The 19145-nt window shown below is 43.0% G+C and overlaps 1 protein-coding gene across 4 annotated transcripts; it reads right to left on the bottom strand.

Annotated features, from left to right (window-relative positions):
- Positions 1–4735: 4735 nt before the first annotated feature.
- LOC112846817 (uncharacterized) lies at positions 4736–8825 on the bottom strand. 4 transcript variants are annotated; one of them, XM_025906978.1, is made up of 3 exons: positions 8602–8825; positions 5179–8524; positions 4736–5101 (listed from the first exon to the last, which is right to left on the bottom strand). In XM_025906978.1, exon 2 carries the CDS (start codon positions 7624–7626, stop codon positions 6535–6537), a length of 1092 nt encoding a protein of 363 aa, XP_025762763.1. In that variant the 5' UTR covers positions 7627–8524; positions 8602–8825; the 3' UTR covers positions 4736–5101; positions 5179–6534. The 4 variants fall into 4 exon arrangements, with proteins under 4 accessions (XP_025762763.1, XP_025762765.1, XP_025762764.1 ...); XM_025906980.1 differs by having other exon boundaries at positions 5179–7191; positions 7419–8825; XM_025906979.1 differs by having other exon boundaries at positions 4736–4957; positions 5179–8825.
- Positions 8826–19145: the final 10320 nt, after the last annotated feature.

Below are 19145 nucleotides of genomic sequence, written 5' to 3' on the forward strand. Positions count from 1 at the left end.
TGGGTGTGAGTGGAGCCACCTGGTGGTCCGCCACAATAACACACAAAACCTAACTGAAAGTAACATAACAAATTCCATCCACCCACCTACCCCCCTCCATGATCCAGAGTTGTGGTATGACCCAGTTTGCAGGTCTCGGATCTGGGAGCCGCTGCTTCTGAGGTAACTCAGAAAACAAAGAAGGATTTAAATAAATTAATCTAAACCAAAACCAATTCTTTATTACCGTGTAAATTAAATCCTTTATTTAAAGAAAGAAAAATATAAATGTATTGTTATTTATAATTCTACTGTAGCACTGATGTTTAGGAGATATTATCACTAAGTGTGGCTGTAACTGCAGCCATCACATCAGGTGACCATAAGCATCAGAGTGAGGCTCTGTGATTGCATCAGCATAGTTTTTATTTTTCAGTCACACTTTTTCTGGCTTCTCATCGACTCACTAGACTTCACCAGGAGACAGTTGCACTGACAATATAGCTCGTGGATTATAAGACTCTGGGCGTTTATCAATATGCGTACTTGTGCATACTTGCGTTCTCGTGTACTCGTGATACGTCATCAGTCGGAGACCAAGTACTGTTCCAATTCGAAGTACGCATCAAGCCGAGAACGCGAAAAAGTCCCGGATGTGTTCTCGCTCCGCCCGTTTTATTGAGCATGCATCGGTGTGGACTTGGGACAGCTATATATCCCAGAATGCATTTCGTCCAAAACTCAACAGCGGACTCCCGGCACATCGTTTTCAACCCCCCCCGCTCGCGGACTTCTCACTACTCAGGTTAAAGAAACCCCAGCAGCTGTCTATAGTATTGAGTGTCCACTAGAATAGAAATAAAAGCGTTCTAACATCTCACCTGCTTGTTTTTATTAAGGTATGTACACGTATGTACATGTACACTATTTTTATTAATAGAGGTTTCACTACTGAGGTTAAAAATGATATATAAGTCACTTAGATCACTTCTAAATGTTAATGTTTGGTTTATTTCAGTGTTTTATTTGTTCCTGAGTAAACCGGTTTGGCTGTGATTAAAGTTAAGCTTCATAACATGTTACTCACAGTTAAATTAGGAGGGGACGGCAGTAAAAACTCCGGACCTGTGACATCATCACGTACGCAGGTGTTCCAATTGTACATATCGCGAGTCCGTGCTCGCGTTCTCGGCGGGTACGTACTCCCGTGCGTTCTCGGCGAGTATGTACTCACCGAGAACGCGAGTACGTACTCGCGTACTTGGGCATTGATAAACGGCCTCTGTGTATGCACCAAAACACCAGGCAGCCATTTATACTCCCCAATGAAGAACTGCAGGAGGGGGACTGGGGAGAGGGAAGTCTGGGTGTCTCTGCTTAGACTGCTGGGTGGATGGATCTTTGCGGTTGAATGCTCGGCCCAGACGCAGCATGTGTACCATAAAACGTGCTTTCTAATAAAAAGCAATCAAAAGAAGAGCTGATGACATCTCAGGTTCTTTAGAGGATACACGATACACAACTTTGGAGCTTTGGTGTGCTTTGTGTACAAAATCATTGAAAGCCAATAGTTTAGCAGGAAATTAGTCAGCAGATGATCTGCTGACTAGCTGAAAGAAAAAGAGGATTGTGAAGTCAGAAATCTCTGGCCACTTTTATTTATTTCTTCATTTTTAAATTGCTTCATGTTGCTTGTGGCATGAAGGGAGCATTCACGTGTTTGGTGTGTCAGTCAGAGAGCATGCTGACGTCCTCGAAGATTGAACCTGTGATGTTTCGATGAAGAGGCCTTCTCTCTAACCTGCTGCCAGGTTACATAAAAGCCCGGCCAACACATAACTGCTGTCTTTGTTCAGAGGTGATGGAGCTACAGGAGCCTCGAGGTGTTTACTGGAGGCAGCAGCTGCATGAGAAAGAAGCTCTTTCAGCCAGAGGCCAAGAGAAGAAGAACAGGCGAGAGGCGACTCGCCGGGTGAAGACACAGCAGACAGATGAGGGAGAGAGATAAAGAAGAAAGAGGCAGGAGGAGAATACAGAGAAAGCAAATAACAAAGGAATACTGCCATTTTATTTATTGACTTAACCAGGAAAACCCAGAAAGGAGAAACATTTTGTCACTCATCCAAGTGACTTCTTCAGTCTCAGATGACTGCAGGTTTCCTCGACCTTATAACAGGACATTTGCATATTGACTGACACTAGCACCACCGACTAACAACCGGCCGTGAGGTCAGTTTCATGATCACTATGTGGAAATTGCCATGACCAATTGATCAATGGCCATGAGTACCCAAGTAGTGGTTACAGGAAGAGGGCGATACAGTTAGAACAGGACAATGCTACTGACCAGACCTCACACCACAGACTACACCCAGGGGGAGCTACACCAAGTCTGTACGGCTTACCAAAGATACATGAACAGGATTTACCTTCAAGACCAACGGTCTGTATGATCAACTTGGTCACCAATAACATCTCAAAGTTTCTGGCTTTGATCCTCAACCGATCCATAGTCATTGATCAGTGCTCCTCTGATTCTGATGAGACTGAAGAAGTCACTTGCATGATGTCAGGTGTGGCTGTGGCAGGCAGGAAGTGGACCCAAATGCAGGACTCAAACACGAAAAGGTACATTTAGAATGGTACATTTATTCACTGGGAAAAAATCTTCCATAAAAATAAACTCACACAAAACAAAACAAAACCCTGAGTAAGAAACAAAGAACAAAACACAAGGAAACTAGAAGTGCGCAACTAAAATAGAAACCAGAAACACAGCGAGACTTACAGCACATGATGTGGTACGACGCGACAAAGGGCAAAGGAAAACACAGCGCTCAAATACACAAGGGAGTAGCGAGGGAAATACAGCTGGGACTAATCAGAAATAATGAGACAAGTGGAAGCAAAACTAGACACACTGCACACAGAACAAGGACTATCAAACTAAAACAGCAAACCAGAGACATTCACAAAGACGTAGAGATTGACTCTGACTGTGGAGACGGAGGCAACATGGAGACAAGACTGACTAGACGAGGAACACGGGGAAGGCAAAAATAAATGAACACAAAATGAAAACCATGAATGACAATAATCCAGAAATAAACCCATAAACAATAAACACTGGGTCAGACCCAGTACCATGACAGATGAGTGACTGAAAATGCTTCGTCCAGATGAACAGAATCTACTGCATGCATCAAGACATTTTAACCAGGAAAATAAAACAAGATTTAAAATCTGGTCTGATAAACACCCACAAAACCCACATAACCAAGTTACAGAGAAATGCAGTGAAATTAGAGTTACCTTAAACAATTTCAGTGCTTCCTTTTTGTAAGACAGAGTTTGAGCTTTTAGGAAACCATTAATCCCTGTTAAAAAAGAAAACCAAGGAAAGATTCATAGCATTATGAAGGACTTACAAAATATTGGAAACACAAACCTGTGTCTACCAAAATAAATGCTTCCACTTATTCTGGATAGGATTGAAAGGGATGTAAATAATCAGTTTCTCATAAATGTACTCCAGATGTCTGATAACAAGCTATGCTGTAGAAAAGGCCGCAGTCCCTCTTTTTTCCACTTGAGGCTCCAGCATAGACTCCCATTTTAAAATGTTGACCTTTACTGCAGACATAAAGCAATCCAACTTTATTTACAGATCACTTTAAAAACAACATCGTTGACCAAAGTACTTTCCAAAGACAATGATAAAAGTTAAAAATAAATAATATAAATAGTAAAACATGAATGAAATAGACAATAAAATATCCATTGAAATAAAATTAACAAAATAAAGAAAAGTAAAGTGACCACAAGCTGACTAATACTGATTACAAGCTGACTCTGGTACTACTCCAAAAAAGCCTGTAAACACATTTACAACTGTTTTGATTGCTCTGGATCATCCATTGTGCTAACCGTACTGAGAGGTGATTACAAAAAACAAACCTCATCTACCTGAATGCTGAAATTATGTGCAGACAGGCGTCCTGGCACAGGTGGGCAATCTCGAGTCACTGAAAACTCAAAGAGATACAAAGTTACTAAATGTTTCTATGGTTAAGGTATCGCGTGAGCCCACCATTTGGTGATGCATCCTTCAACGAATGGCAGAAATGTTGTCTGTTGTCCTTTTCATTTCTGTGGTGTAATAATTGCAACAAAACCAGAAATCCAAGCTTGCCCTGATCACCATTACATGTGCACATCATACAGATATTCACAGTGCACCATATCAGTCTGTGTGAATTCACTCATCCACTCAGAATTAAGTTAAGAAGTACACAGTATTGCGTCTTTGGATATTTAATCACATTTGCAGACTTTGTCTTGGCGCCACAAACTTTCAAAGCAGACATGTGCTGCTCATCAGCACTTATAGCCACTCTTCTTTCCTTCTTATTAAAATGCTGATGAGTCCTCGTTCTCCTTTTCAGAAATGTTGGATCCCCTTCTCTCAGTTTCGAAACACTCTGTTATTGATTCCTACTGAATATGACCTCTTGACTTTTAACCAAACAAAATACAGGCATTTGTTTCCAATGAAAACACGAGTGGAACAATTTGAAACAGAGGCATTCTTTGGTTTTAGGAGTACAATGAAATGAGCTCGTACTCCCTTCAGTTCCCACAGAAAGGGCTCTGTTTGCCTCCTCAGTAACATGTCGGTAGCACAGAGAACAGAACATAATGTAGCGCCCTCCCCCAGGTGGCGTTGTCACTACTTTAGTAACCGTAAAAAGCAGCAACTAAACAAAATGGTGGAGACCGGCCACTTGAGGAGGCAACCTACAGGGAGGAGTGCCCAAGGGTGCCACCAATTACTCACCCGTGTGATTTCACAGCAAACCTCACTCACACTAAACTCTAAAGGGTGCAATCTGCCTATGCCCGGTGTGTACACTCGCATGCATCGGGGAGGGGATTCCACCTCACGTGCCTAGCCTCTGAACAAGCGGCCGCACCTCCACTAAAGCAATAAAGGAAAAGATAAAACATTAAACAATCAATAAAAGATCTACATAAAACCACATCCCAAATCACTATACTTTATAAAAGTAGTGCATAACAAACAAAACGGCATCTGACAAGACAGCAGCAGTATAATATACACCTGCAACAAAAGAGGAAAACAGTAGTCAAAAGTCCACCCTACTATGCCACAGTATAATAAACAAAAGTCGCACTTACCACTCTCTAAGGGCAACTGAGTAGCTTTCCCTAAGAGATATGTGGAGCTCAACTGCCTAGTGCTGCAGCCACCTTAGATTGCCAAGACTGCCAAATGCCTTCTCCCAGTAGTGAAGCGCAGCTGTTTCTTATAGCCAGGTAATTGTCGGCTGAAAGGTGTGGATGTCAGTGGTGCGTTTAGGGACATCATGTAACATCCCAACCCAAAATCTACTTCACTACAATCTACCCCCGAGATTTGAATCGTCGTCCCGACGATTGACACTCACTGCCAAGGTCTAAACAGGGTAACTGTAGTAGGCACAGGTGCCTGTGAGTTCACGGCCTCTATTGCTCTACTTCCTGCTGCCTGGGGCAAATGGTGCGGATTTGGGTGCATCCCAGCATTACCACGATTAGTCCTGCGTAAAGGGGCTATATCGTTATGAACACCAGCCATAACTGGCAGCTGGTCAGGGCAGGCCGACCTCGCGGAGGACGTTGAGGGTTCTAGCTCATCTGACCTACGAGGGCTAGGAGTCTCTGGTCTTTGTTGGCAACTGCTTGGGGCTGGAATAGGTTCAGAGACCAATAAAAACCACTCGCCACCGTGCATCGGTTCTTCTACAGGGGCAGTAGTATACATGGACCCATTTTGGTGAGGGGCCTTTAGCACTTTATACGCCAATGAACTCATAGCACCCTTACTTTTATCACAACCTCCGAGTCCAACTTTCTTCAGATAGACCAACTGACCTTCTCGCAGGGGAGCATCCTTAGCTTGCTGGTCGTGGCGCTTCTTACGCCAATCAGCTACAGGGATTTGCTTCGGTTGGGTTGGTGCATCTTGAGCCGACTGGCATCGCTCACACTCCTGGCACCACCGTTGGACGTCTCTATACATCCCTACCCAGTAGCACCATTGAGAAACCACATCTACCGTGCTCCGAACACCCTGATGACCATGCTCCTGGCACACATGTTGCAAAACTTGACCCTGAAGGGACTTTGGCAGCAATACCTGCAGTGTCTCTCCTCTCCTTGGATGACAGACCTTCCGATATAACACCCCATTCCGCCCCACTAGCCTACTCCATTGCCTGACCAACCCGAGGGCCAGCCTTGAAGTGCGACCACGCTCCTTAGCGTCAGGGCCCCGCCTCCGCCTCCAAAAGGGCAGAAACTCCCGGATCACGGGGTCAGTCTCCTGCAACATACGAAGGTCAGACAATGCGTACCCAGAGAGGGGTGAAGTGATGGTTTTGACAGCGGGGGTTACTGGTTTCCTACCAGTTACTGGTTTCCCACCAGTAACCTGCGGCAACGGGTCAGGTAATACAAACTCTGAGCCTAGGATGCCCCCACCTGAATCTCGGCTCAATGGTTCAGGGGGTGGAAGTTTTCCTGCATGGAAGAACAAACGACATTACTCAAACTGGCTTGCGTTGCTGTACCAGCTGACTGCACAGGCATGACTGTGGGCTCACCAGGGCACTCCCTGGCAAAATGCCCAACCTTCTGGCACCGTCTGCAAATGACAGCCTTATTACGTGAGGCAGGATATGGTGTGGAAGCACTATTCAAAGCAGCAAGACTCTTTGCGAGCTGATTCAACTGCTCTTGCTGACTTTTAAGAATCTCTTTTAACTCCCGTATTTCAGAGGCATAGGGTGCAATACCTGCCGGACTACCTCTAAAAGGGACCTCCTGGACAGTGTGTTGGAAGCCTAGCGCCGGGGGAACCGAGTAACTTCTATCCCTCCCGCCCCCTGGCATACCTCCACGCTCCCATAATATAGCCTCATGACGAACATCCATCAAGGTGGCAGTAGGGTGGCTGCGGACATACTGTTTTAATTCTCTACGTAAGAAACAATCAAGCACATTTTCAACAAATTGGTCTCTAAGCAACACATCTTTGTTCAGCAGAACATGAGGGGACTGTTTCGCAACTCTGTCCATGAGGCACATAAGAGCATGCGAAAACTCTTGCAATGTTTCTCCCTCCTGCTGTCGTCTTGAAAAGAACTCTTCCTGCAGAGAAACATATGACTTAGTACAGCCATACAGTTCCTGTAAAATAGTCAAAATCTTTTCGGGATCGTCTTTCTCCTCTGGAAGCCGATATTTAATCTCTTCTCTGGGCTCGCCTTCTAGATGATCATAGATGAAAAGGGCTTGGTCGGCTGGTGAAAGATGTCGTACCCTCAAACAGGCCTGCACCTCTTCCACCCATTCGGCAATACCTATACCAGTCTTACCGTTGAACCATGGGCACTTCCTCTCCCGAGGAATATAAATCAGTCTCTCAGTCGCGGGAGCTGAAACAGCAGAATGCCCATTGGTGGATGAACCTGTAGCAGCAGCACTGGTGCCAGGTTGCTCCGATCCTCGCTCTTGCTGCATCCGCCGATTTTCTGCTTGCAGCTGAGCTACCAAGTCTCGTAACTGTGTGAGCTCTTCCTCCATAATAAACCAGAGTATTTAAATATCACTTTATAAAAACCAGAAGTCCGTCCCGACGCTGCCACTGCTGCTGTCTTGCCGCTGCACTACAATAACCAAACAGATTTAACCCCCAAAAAAACAAAACAACATGCAACAGATCTCTGCCTGAAAATATCCTGTCGACAACGCCAGATTGTGGTGTCGCGGAAATAAGATATAACCGGGGACGGTTACTAAAGTAGTGACAACGCCACCTGGGGGAGGGCGCTACAACCCCAGGAAAGATTTCTCTAGCCAATGAGAAGATTGTATTGGCTACCAAAGCCCACAGACTCGTTATTTAAAGGCAGAGGTGAGACAAAGGGAGTTTATAATGCAAAGTTTATTAAGAAAAACTACTAAAACATAACTAAAAGATTAAAAAGGCACCTAGGGTAGCAGGGGTAAGAGAGTAAAATAAATTAAAACCCTTTATTACCAAACAATAATTAAAACAACATACTCCCTGCCACAATGCTACCCTAAAACAAGCACAATATATTAAAAAGCAGCAACTAAACAAAATGGTGGAGACCGGCCACTTGAGGAGGCAACCTACAGGGAGGAGTGCCCAAGGGTGCCACCAATTACTCACCCGTGTGATTTCACAGCAAACCTCACTCACACTAAACTCTAAATGGTGCAATCTGCCTATGCCCGGTGTGTACACTCGCATGCATCGGGGAGGGGATTCCACCTCACGTGCCTAGCCTCTAAACAAGCGGCCGCACCTCCACTAAAGCAATAAAGGAAAAGATAAAACATTAAACAATCAATAAAAGATCTACATAAAACCACATCCCAAATCACTATACTTTATAAAAGTAGTGCATAACAAACAAAACGGCATCTGACAAGACAGCAGCAGTATAATATACACCTGCAACAAAAGAGGAAAACAGTAGTCAAAAGTCCACCCTACTATGCCACAGTATAATAAACAAAAGTCGCACTTACCACTCTCTAAGGGCAACTGAGTAGCTTTCCCTAAGAGATATGTGGAGCTCAACTGCCTAGTGCTGCAGCCACCTTAGATTGCCAAGACTGCCAAATGCCTTCTCCCAGTAGTGAAGCGCAGCTGTTTCTTATAGCCAGGTAATTGTCGGCTGAAAGGTGTGGATGTCAGTGGTGCGTTTAGGGACATCATGTAACATCCCAACCCAAAATCTACTTCACTACAATCAGAACAGCAGGACACTGGACATTTAGCAAGAACTCAGTTTTTAATTTTCTTTGGTAACAATAACAGAGTGAGTTGGGCTTTTCAACCTTTAATGGGTCTGCAGCGTTGTTTCATTTATTTATAACTTTATATTAAAGCTGGATATGTCACAACGCCTTCCCACTGGCAGATATTTACACCAGATGGACTTCCTGACACAAACACCAAGAGATTTATTTTTTTCTTACACTCAAACCGGGGATCTTTTGCTTGATAGTGAAATATGTGAGCACTATGGAGCTACATGGCCACAAAAACAAAGAAAAGAAAAAAATTCTTAAGCAAAATGGCATTTTAGCAGAAAGTGAAATAGAGAATCGTCTGAAAAAAAAGGATTGGGCCAAGAATGGAGCCCCGAGGAAGCTGAAGAAAGCAGAGTTTTAGAGGATAAAAAGAGACAAAGATACCATAATCTACAGTATGAAAGGAACTAACTAACAGATCAAATTTCCTCTCTTCATTGGCTCTCTGTTAAATCCCTGATAGGCCCCCATCATATCTTGAAAACCTCATAGCATCATCTGATCCTCATGGTTTCACTGACCTTCACTGGCTTCCAGTTTAATTCAGAATTCATTTTAAAATTTGATCAATAACCTATAAAGTACTGCATGGCCAGGCGCTGTCTCTACAGCAAATTTGCTGTCTTATTCTAGCATTCAGTCTCTCCGATCTTCTCCCAGAGGTGATTACGCTTTGAGACCGTAGCTCCTTCAGGTCGGCTCAATCTGTCGTTTGTTTGAAACAGCTGCTTAAAACTCATTTTTATAGGTTAGCTACTTTTAACCATTATTCTTAAGACAGCATGAAAGTAATAAAAGCATACACTGATTTTTCAGCATCACTCTGAGACAAGATGTTTTTAAATTTTAGAGATGTTACACAAATGAAAAGAAACAATCCTAAATATTAGTTTAATATGTGTATTGAAGGACACATTCTAGTTGAAAATGACTCTAGGATTTCTCACAGCATTACTGGAGGTCAAATAAACTCAGTTTTATCTGAATTTAGTAGCAGTAAATTAGAGGCCATCCAGGTCTTTATGTATTTAAGCTATTTCTACAGTTAATTGGTGTGATCATCTGTCTTTGTAGATAAAGCTGGGTATCGTCTGCATAACAATGAAAAATGTGCTATGCCTTCTAATGATGGCATAGCACACTCTAGATCTTGTTTTAACATATGGCATAGAAACTGAACATTTAACAGTGTTTCCTGAAAACCCTCTGCTGTCTGATCATTTCCTGATAACATTTACATTTACAATAATTGATTACACAGCAGTGGAGAGTAGACTTTATCACAGTAGATGTCTTTCTGAAAGTGCTGTAACTAAGTTTAAGAATATAATCCACCCACTGTTATCATCTTCAATGCCCTGTACCAACATAGAGCAGAGCAGCTATCTGAACGCTACCCCAACAGAGGTCGATTATCTTGTTAATAATTTTACCTCCTCACTACGTACGACTCTGGATACTGTAGCTCCTGTGAAAACTAAGGCCTCAAATCCAAAGTACCTGACTCCGTGGTATAATTCTCAAACACGTAGCCTAAAGCAGATAACTCGTAAGCTGGAGAGGAAATGGCGTGTCACAAATTTAGAGGATCATCATTTAGCCTGGAGAAATAGTTTGCTGCTTTATAAGAAAGCCCTCCGCAAAGCCAGAACATCTTACTATTCGTCACTGATTGAAGACAATAAGAACAACCCCAGGTTTCTCTTCAGCACTGTAGCCAGGCTGACAAAAAGTCAGAGCTCTACTGAGCCAACAATCCCTTTAACGTTAACTAGTAATGACTTCATGAACTTCTTCACAAATAAAATTTTTATCATTAGAGAAAAAATTACCAATAATCATCCCACAGATGTAATATTATCTACAGCTACTTTTAGTACCATCGATGTTAAGTTAGACTCTTTTTCTCCAATTGATCTTTCTGAGTTAACTTCAATAATTAATTCCTCCAAACCATCAACGTGTCTTTTAGACCCCATTCCTACAAAACTGCTCAAAGAAGTCCTGCCATTAATTAATTCTTCGATCTTAAATATGATCAACCTATCTCTAATAATCGGCTATGTACCACAGGCCTTCAAGGTGGCTGTAGTTAAACCTTTACTTAAAAAGCCATCTCTAGACCCAGCTGTCTTAGCTAATTATAGGCCAATCTCCAACCTTCCTTTCATATCAAACATCCTTGAAAGAGTAGTTGTCAAACAGCTAACAGATCATCTGCAGAGGAATGGCTTATTTGAAGCGTTTCAGTCAGGTTTCAGAGCTCATCACAGCACAGAAACAGCTTTAGTGAAGGTTACAAATGATCTTCTTATGGCCTCTGACAGTGGGCTCATCTCTGTGCTTGTCCTGCTAGACCTCAGTGCTGCATTCGATACTGTTGACCATAATATCCTATTAGAGCGATTAGAACATGCTGTAGGTATTACAGGTACTGCACTGCAGTGGTTTGTATCATATCTATCTAATAGACTCCAATTTGTTCAAGTAAATGGAGAGTCCTCTTCACACACTAAGGTCAATTATGGTGTTCCACAGGGTTCAGTGCTAGGACCAATTCTATTTACATTATACATGCTTCCCTTAGGCAGCATCATTAGAAGACATAGCATAAATTTTCACTGCTATGCAGATGACACGCAGCTCTATCTATCCATGAAGCCAGGTAACACACACCAATTAGTTAAACTGCAGGAATGTCTTAAAGACATAAAGACCTGGATGGCCGCTAACTTTCTGCTTCTTAATTCAGATAAAACTGAGGTTATTGTACTCGGCCCTGAAAATCTTAGAAATATGGTATCTAAGCAGATTCTTACTCTGGATGGCATTACCTTGGCCTCCAGTAACACTGTGAGGAACCTTGGAGTCATTTTTGACCAGGACATGTCCTTCAACGCACATATTAAACAAATATGTAAGACTGCTTTCTTCCATTTGCGCAACATCTCTAAAATTAGAAATATCCTGTCTCAGAGTGATGCTGAAAAACTAGTTCATGCATTTATTACTTCCAGGCTGGACTACTGTAATTCATTATTATCAGGATGTCCTAAAAACTCCCTGAAAAGCCTTCAGCTGATCCAAAATGCTGCAGCAAGAGTCCTGACAGGGACTAGAAAGAGAGAGCATATTTCTCCTGTTTTGGCTTCCCTTCATTGGCTTCCTGTTAAATCCAGAATTGAATTCAAAATCCTGCTCCTCACATACAAGGTCTTAAATAATCAGGCCCCATCTTATCTTAATGACCTTGTAGTACCATATCACCCTATTAGAGCACTTCGCTCTCGCTCTGCAGGCTTACTTGTTGTTCCTAGAGTATTTAAAAGTAGAATGGGAGGCAGAGCCTTCAGTTTTCAGGCCCCTCTTCTGTGGAACCAGCTTCCAGTTTGGATTCATGAGACAGACACTATCTCTACTTTCAAGATTAGGCTTCAAACTTTCCTTTTTGCTAAAGCATATAGTTAGGGCTGGACCAGGTGACCCTGAATCCTCCCTCAGTTATGCTGCAATAGACGTAGGCTGCCGGGGATTCCCATGATGCATTGAGTTTTTCCCTTCCAGTCACCTTTCTCACTCACTATGTGTTAATAGACCTCTCTGCATCGAATCATATCCGTTATTAATCTCTGTCTCTCTTCCACAGCATGTCTTTCATCCTGTTTTACTTCTTTCACCCCAACCGGTCGCAGCAGATGGCCGCCCCTCCCTGAGCCTGGTTCTGCCGGAGGTTTCTTCCTGTTAAAAGGGAGTTTTTCCTTCCCACTGTCGCCAAAGTGCTTGCTCATAGGGGGTCATATGATTGTTGGGTTTTTCTCTGTATTTATTATTGTGCTATCTACTGTACAATATAAAGCGCCTTGAGGCGACTTTTGTTGTGATTTGGCGCTATATAAATAAAATTGAATTGAATTGAATTGAATTAATGATGCTGCCTGAGAAAATCATGTATGACGATAACAAAACTGGTCCTAGTACGAAACCCTGTGGAACTCCATAATTAAACTTCAGGTGTGAACAGGAGTCAAACCCACAACCATTCAAAAAAATATTATGCTTAAAAGTATCAAATGCTCCACTGAGATGGTTCCTTAACTTAACATGTCTAATATTGTAGGGTCGTTAGCTTACAGTCTGATTGGGGCACATAAAAGTTTATACATTCAGGAGTGGTATTTACTGAAATTTGATGTGTGAACAGTTTTTAAAGTTTGTAAGTCTCTAAAGTTCAGGCATCTAATCAAAAGTTAATTAAAAAAAACAACACAGATTTGAGGAAATAAAAAGTCAAAGATAATCGCCCATTCAGTATTCATTACTGCGACATTTATTATCCAAGTCATAGTTAAGTGCAGCACTAAATATACCAAGTTATAATCTGGTTAATGCTGTCAGAGGTCAGAGCTGGGTTACAAAAGCTGTTTTTCATCCTTGTAATGCAAAAAAGATTTCAATAATCAGATTAAAATGAATGAAATGAAAACAGCAGAAATGTGAAGTCTAAATATGACTTCAGCTCGTCTGGATGGAAGCTGAAGTCAACAAAGAGCAGTTTGGTTACAAAATATGATTTCAAATCTGTTTGGTTACTTTAACTGAAACTAATCTGAGAAGCATCTGAATGAACTCAAAGAGAATAATATGTAATTAGTAGGTTTTCCATCGATTGACACTCTTCCTGTGGGATTCAGGATCATTCCGGTGTTTTCCTCTCATCCGACTGATGGTGTTTGGCAGTGAAACACAAATGAGTAATTTGGCTTTCTGTGGCAAACTTCCGCACATTTTAACTGTGACTAAACGAATGGCCTCATTGGGTCAACAGTTATGTGTTTTAACATTTGGAGCAAGAAGTTCAAACTTGCCTCAGACTCTAATCTGAAGTGGAGTCATAACATGGTGGGATTGAAGTCGCAGCAGCTTTTGATTCAGTTTGATTCATACGACCGCTCTCTGCCACAGCGGAGGTCCAGCTGGTGGTAGCAGTCGATGTCACGGGTTTCACGAGATGATGGAAACCTTCCTCTGAAATTCTCCTCCATTCTTTCAGCTTCTTTGCATATCAATGCTGCAAACTCAGCCACAGCTGCCATGGCCCAAGGGTTTGTCTTGCTTCGACTTTTTGAGTTCTGCTTTCTGTCCTTTGCTGTTTTACTGTTTGAGGTTTTTCAGTCTTCTGAGTTTTTAGTTTTCATTTAACTTCATTGTTGTTCTTTAACTTCTGTAATATTATTGTTTTTGATTTTTGTATTATTCTTTTTCCCAGTTGTATCCATGCCTTTATCCCATCGTCCCTCTGTGTTTTGCCTCATTTTGTTTATAGATGTTTAATATCTGAGCCATTTGAAGTGGTCCATGCATCTGACCAGGATGTCTTCTAGACACCTGCTAGGTGATGTGTCAGGTGTATTTCACCAGGTTGGGATCTCAGGGCAAACCCAGAACACACCTGAGAGATTATGTCTCTCGGCTGGCCTGGAAAGTCCTCTGGAGGAGGTGGATGGGGAGTGGGACATCTAATAATCTCTGCTGAGACTGCTGCCTACAGACTGGATGGCAAAAACAGGTTTCAGCCGCCAACCGTTTGTTTTACATGATTTACAAGAACAGCCTGGATTCATGTTCAGGGAACAGGGTGTGAGACACACGGCCATCCAAGACATTAGTAAATTCTCCAAATGCTGCATTTTCATGAATTATCTGTCACCAGTCACTAAAGCAGAAAGTGTGAACTATGTTTAAAAAGTTGGTGTATCCCATTCCTTATCTGACAGCTGTTTAAGTCTCATCTTTGGCCCAAAACTTGAAGCTTAAAAATTTTCTTTGAACATTTGACATTGTAAAGTTAATTTAAGGACAAACACCAAATGAGTAAAAAGTGGCAGTAAAAACAAAAACATGCTCACAATAACTAAAATGAAGAACTCTGTCCAGGTGAGGAGTGATTGATGGCCAAAAGTAGCCCAAGTAGGCTACACAGGCTGTTGAAGTCAAAGTCATATAATGTTGCTTTCCCCACTCCGAATGCAGCTAAACTGGTCCACATTCACACGTACGCACAAACCAGAGTCAAATCAGGCAACCGACCTGGGCGAGTGTGCCACTCGTTCTGAAAACCAAGCTTCAACATAAACCAGACCCGTGTGAGCAGCTCTTCAAGTGTTTGGTTTGGAGCATCTAAATGTCATCTGTCATGTGCAACACTTTGGATATGTTCATGTAAATATATACAAAGATATCAGTTTCATTTAGCAAGGCTTTCCTGTCAGAGTGAACTCAGCCAAACTCGCCAACCAACCGTCTGCTTTTTTTTCCAATATTCATGCAACGATTTGTGCTTCTGAGCTTTTTTCTCATGATATTTTCAAATAGCAAAAACAGATTTCGGCCGCCGACCGCTGACTCGTGTTTGTCTTTTTGTCGTCTGTGCAGCAAAAACACAACGAGCTCTCCAGGCAGCAGAGCAGGGACTGCAACACCTTTGACACCTCATCAGGAGAAGCTTCTGATTTCACAAGAGTTTCATCTGAAGAGTTCAAACTGCCACAGCGTCTCTAACCCGCGGAGACCTCTGCAGAGTCCCGGGTTTGTTCCGGCTGTAAAGTTTCCTTTTTACATGAGAATCTATGACTCGCTTTTTGAACCTTAAACAGACATGTGGCACTTTCACCTTCATTTTTCAGCTCCACATGTTGCCCTTTGGGGGTTACTCCCGTGAGCTGACCTTTAAATTTTGGACTATGATCGTCTCTGAACGACAAAGAGACACAAGACAACCGCTGAGAGGTGCTGAGAGTGAGTGTGTCCCTGCCATGACCGGCTCCCGGCACTCCACTCTAAAATAAAATCCCCAAACCAAAAAACGGTTAAAAAGTCACTCATTAAATGTAAAAAATGCAGTCCGAGTGACGCCTCATCAGCGAGCCTGTTATGTCAACACTCTGCTGTGAGAATGGCCTTTTTATCCTGTGCTGGCCTGCTGCACAGTTTCCCAAATGCCCCAGCGCCCCGCGACCCCGCTGAGCTGCCGTACGGCAGCAGCTCGCCGTTGATGTAAGGAGCTTTTGGGAAGCCGAGCAGAGAGCGGGTTCATATGAGCCAAGTGCTGACAGCTTGAGAGGCTCACGCAGGCTCGTTACAAACCGTGGGCGTTTGTATCCAGCTTCAATAAAACGCTGTGAGCGTATCACATCTCCGTGATTCGGCCTGGATTTCCGTCTTGGTAAACTTTTCTCAGCTTCATTTGTTTGGCGTCACTGCTGTGAGGTTCCCGGTTAGTGAAGAGGCCGCCTGCTACAACCGTGACTGAAATGGATGCAGTATTGTTGTGACTCATTTGGGTCTTTTTTACGAGGCTGTTATTCCAGACGTTTGTTTTAATTTATTTTGTTGGTTTTTTTTACAATTTTTAGATTGTTAGAAGAGGGGCTCCACCACTGACCACAGGCAGAAGCTAACTGAGTGCAAAGAGACACAAAACACGTCTGTTCGTAGTCTTTCTGTGTCTCCTTCAGTCTGGGGGTCGAGCTCCTGTGTCGGGACTTGTGGGGGCCTTTCTCAGGTCTGTGCCCGGGGGCCCACATAACCACCAAATATTTTCTCACACATGATGATGATGGTGATGATGGTTTAACCAGAGCAGCTTTGAGTGGATCCAAGAACAAGAAGAGCCGCAAGTCTCCTAACATCGCCACGCCGTCGTCTGGGTCGTTTTATGTGCAGATTAGCTGTAACGTGTCCATCGGAGAGCTTTGGATGTGGGTTTGTTTCTTTTGGAAAGAAGTGCTTCGAACAGTTACACGAGCCAATCAGGCCCATTCCACATGTACACGACAAACACAGCTTTTTCTGTGTTTTGACCCTTTAAATGTGCGTTTAAATCGTTTTACATGTGGACAAAAAAATCAGAGACTTTGTCTTGAAATGTCAAACATGTGCACATTTATTGCCTGTCATGATGTCAGACTGTGCACAGTGTTGTTGTTTATGATTAGGATTATATCGCAACATGCTGCTTTGGCACGCTCCTGGAATTTTTTTCCAGCATTTCCATGTGGATGGAAATGAAAACCAACACAAGAAAATCCTCATTTAACTCTTTACCCCTTTGCTCCTACCACGGTCACCTTTGAAGCTCCTTTTAGTTCAGTTCAGCCTGCGTATAGAACAAAAAGACGAGTTTGCATCTGAGGTTAGCAGACCTCTGCCTACCCAGCTACCGTTGGAAGAACCCAGAATCTGGTCTGTGTGGTTCTGGGTCTGTGTTTTGTTTGATAGCGGTTTTGTAATTCTGAACACATTTTATGGGGGAATGAGTTAAGAAATACCCGTGCACGTGTGGACATAGCCCCAGCGACCTGACTGTGGTCATCTTCACTAGTTCCATTCACAACTTGACTATAGCAGCTAGCACTTAATAGATATGATGCAGGTGATGATGTTTTTTCTGTTGCTTGGTTCTGAAATGGGAATGTTGGAGATCATGTCAATGAGCTTCCCTTTGCTGGAAAGTCTGTTTCCAAAAGGCAGAATACACCAGTTTTTGTTCAGTCTTAACTTTTTAATCTAAAATCTAAAAGCTGTTAAAAAAAGTTCATTATAATTCTTAAAACGGTGCAGAAGCTCTTATTCTGATAGCTGCTGTGCGTCCTCACTGTGAGGATACCTCTGTGAGTGAGGTCTGATGGGGCTTAAAGTTGTGCTAGATTGATGCTTCTAATAGATTTGCTTTTTTTCTGTCTTTGTCTTCATCCTCCTCCTCATCACCCGATCTCGCCTTATTCTCCCTCTCGCTCCTCCATCATTGCGGCGAGGGTAAACTTTCGCTCCGGCAAAGGAAAACATGGAAAAGGCAGCGCTGCCCCGTAGCTGTCATGATGTCATCGAGTCCCAGCACTCGGCTTAAGTTATCTGCACCCTCTTTATGACTCCACTCACTTTCAGCACAGAGCGTGTGCATGTGTGTCGTACAGAGCGGGGGGGCTGATGTTTTTGTGTGTTTAACGACAGGCCGGGGGCTCCGAGTGCTTACCAAGCCTAATAAATCCTGACAAGCTCTCCACAATAACCTGGATGAGGTTTCTCTTTTCTCTCACTCACGCTCTCCTTCTCTCGACAGCTGGCTAACCTCTGTGCTCGCTGCATATTATACCTGCCACCTACTGTTTCCTCAACTTCTTCACACTGAGAACACACACACTCCCACGTATTCCCATCTCTGTGAGGAATCATCACACACACTATTACCCAAACCTAAACCTGATTCTATCCCGAGCCCTAAATCCAAGTCTGATGTTGCTTCATCAGCAGTACCTTAAGCGTGTATTCTTTCTAGTGGCCAACAGGGGGCAGCTCAGGGTGTACAGAGTTGGTGCATCACCATGTGACAGGTTGATAGCCTATCAGCATTCATCCTTCATTTCATCAATCACATTTGCTCAGCACGCGTCACATCTAGTTTCAAAACACCAAGAGAGTGATGCTGAAAATGCTTCATGGTGCAAAACTTCACAAAACTAAGGGGCGAGGTGGCCATGCCCATCTTTTATATACAGTCTATGGTCCATCCAAAAATACTGTCTGTGAGTCTTCAATATCAATAAAAGTCAGCTGCTTCTGAGGTGATCAGCTGGGAACTTTTCAGATTTCATTCATTTTATGTGGAACCATCCATAACTACATTTTTACTTCCCCACATTAGAAATACAAGTATGCATGGAGAGCATAGCGTACAGCGTCATTTATATAAAATGAAGCAGACCGAGCGGGAGAAAAGTGTAATATTTATTGGCTGCATGGGATTTGAACCCTGCTCTCCTCCGCCTTCTGCCAAAGTGGATTAGTTGGAATACTACTGTATGGAGCCAGTGTGGATTTCTAATGTGTCAGGTTGGCTGAATCATCCGGCTCTGCCATGACGCTCGAGCTGTTTGCAAAGTGACACAACTGCTGGCTCGGACGTTACCCATCAGTCAGTTTGACGGCTACAGTCCGAGGTAGCGTGGAGCAGTGTGTGTGTGCAGGTGTGTGTGTGTGTGTGTGTGTGTGCAGGTGTGTTAAAAAGGGACAGCACTGCTTAGGTCCAGACTGAAATATTTCAGCTACCGTTTGATGGATTCCCGTGAAATTTCACGATTCCTCAGAGGATGAATCCCTATGATTTATAGCACCACTCTAAGTTTGACAATTTGATGGACTTTATGATCTGCTGCAGCTAAATATAAATGTTTAATATTCTGAATAATTATCAAGCCCCA

The sequence above is a fragment of the Oreochromis niloticus genome, linkage group LG5, assembly GCF_001858045.2.
Source record: "Oreochromis niloticus isolate F11D_XX linkage group LG5, O_niloticus_UMD_NMBU, whole genome shotgun sequence".
Lineage (NCBI taxonomy): Eukaryota > Metazoa > Chordata > Actinopteri > Cichliformes > Cichlidae > Oreochromis > Oreochromis niloticus.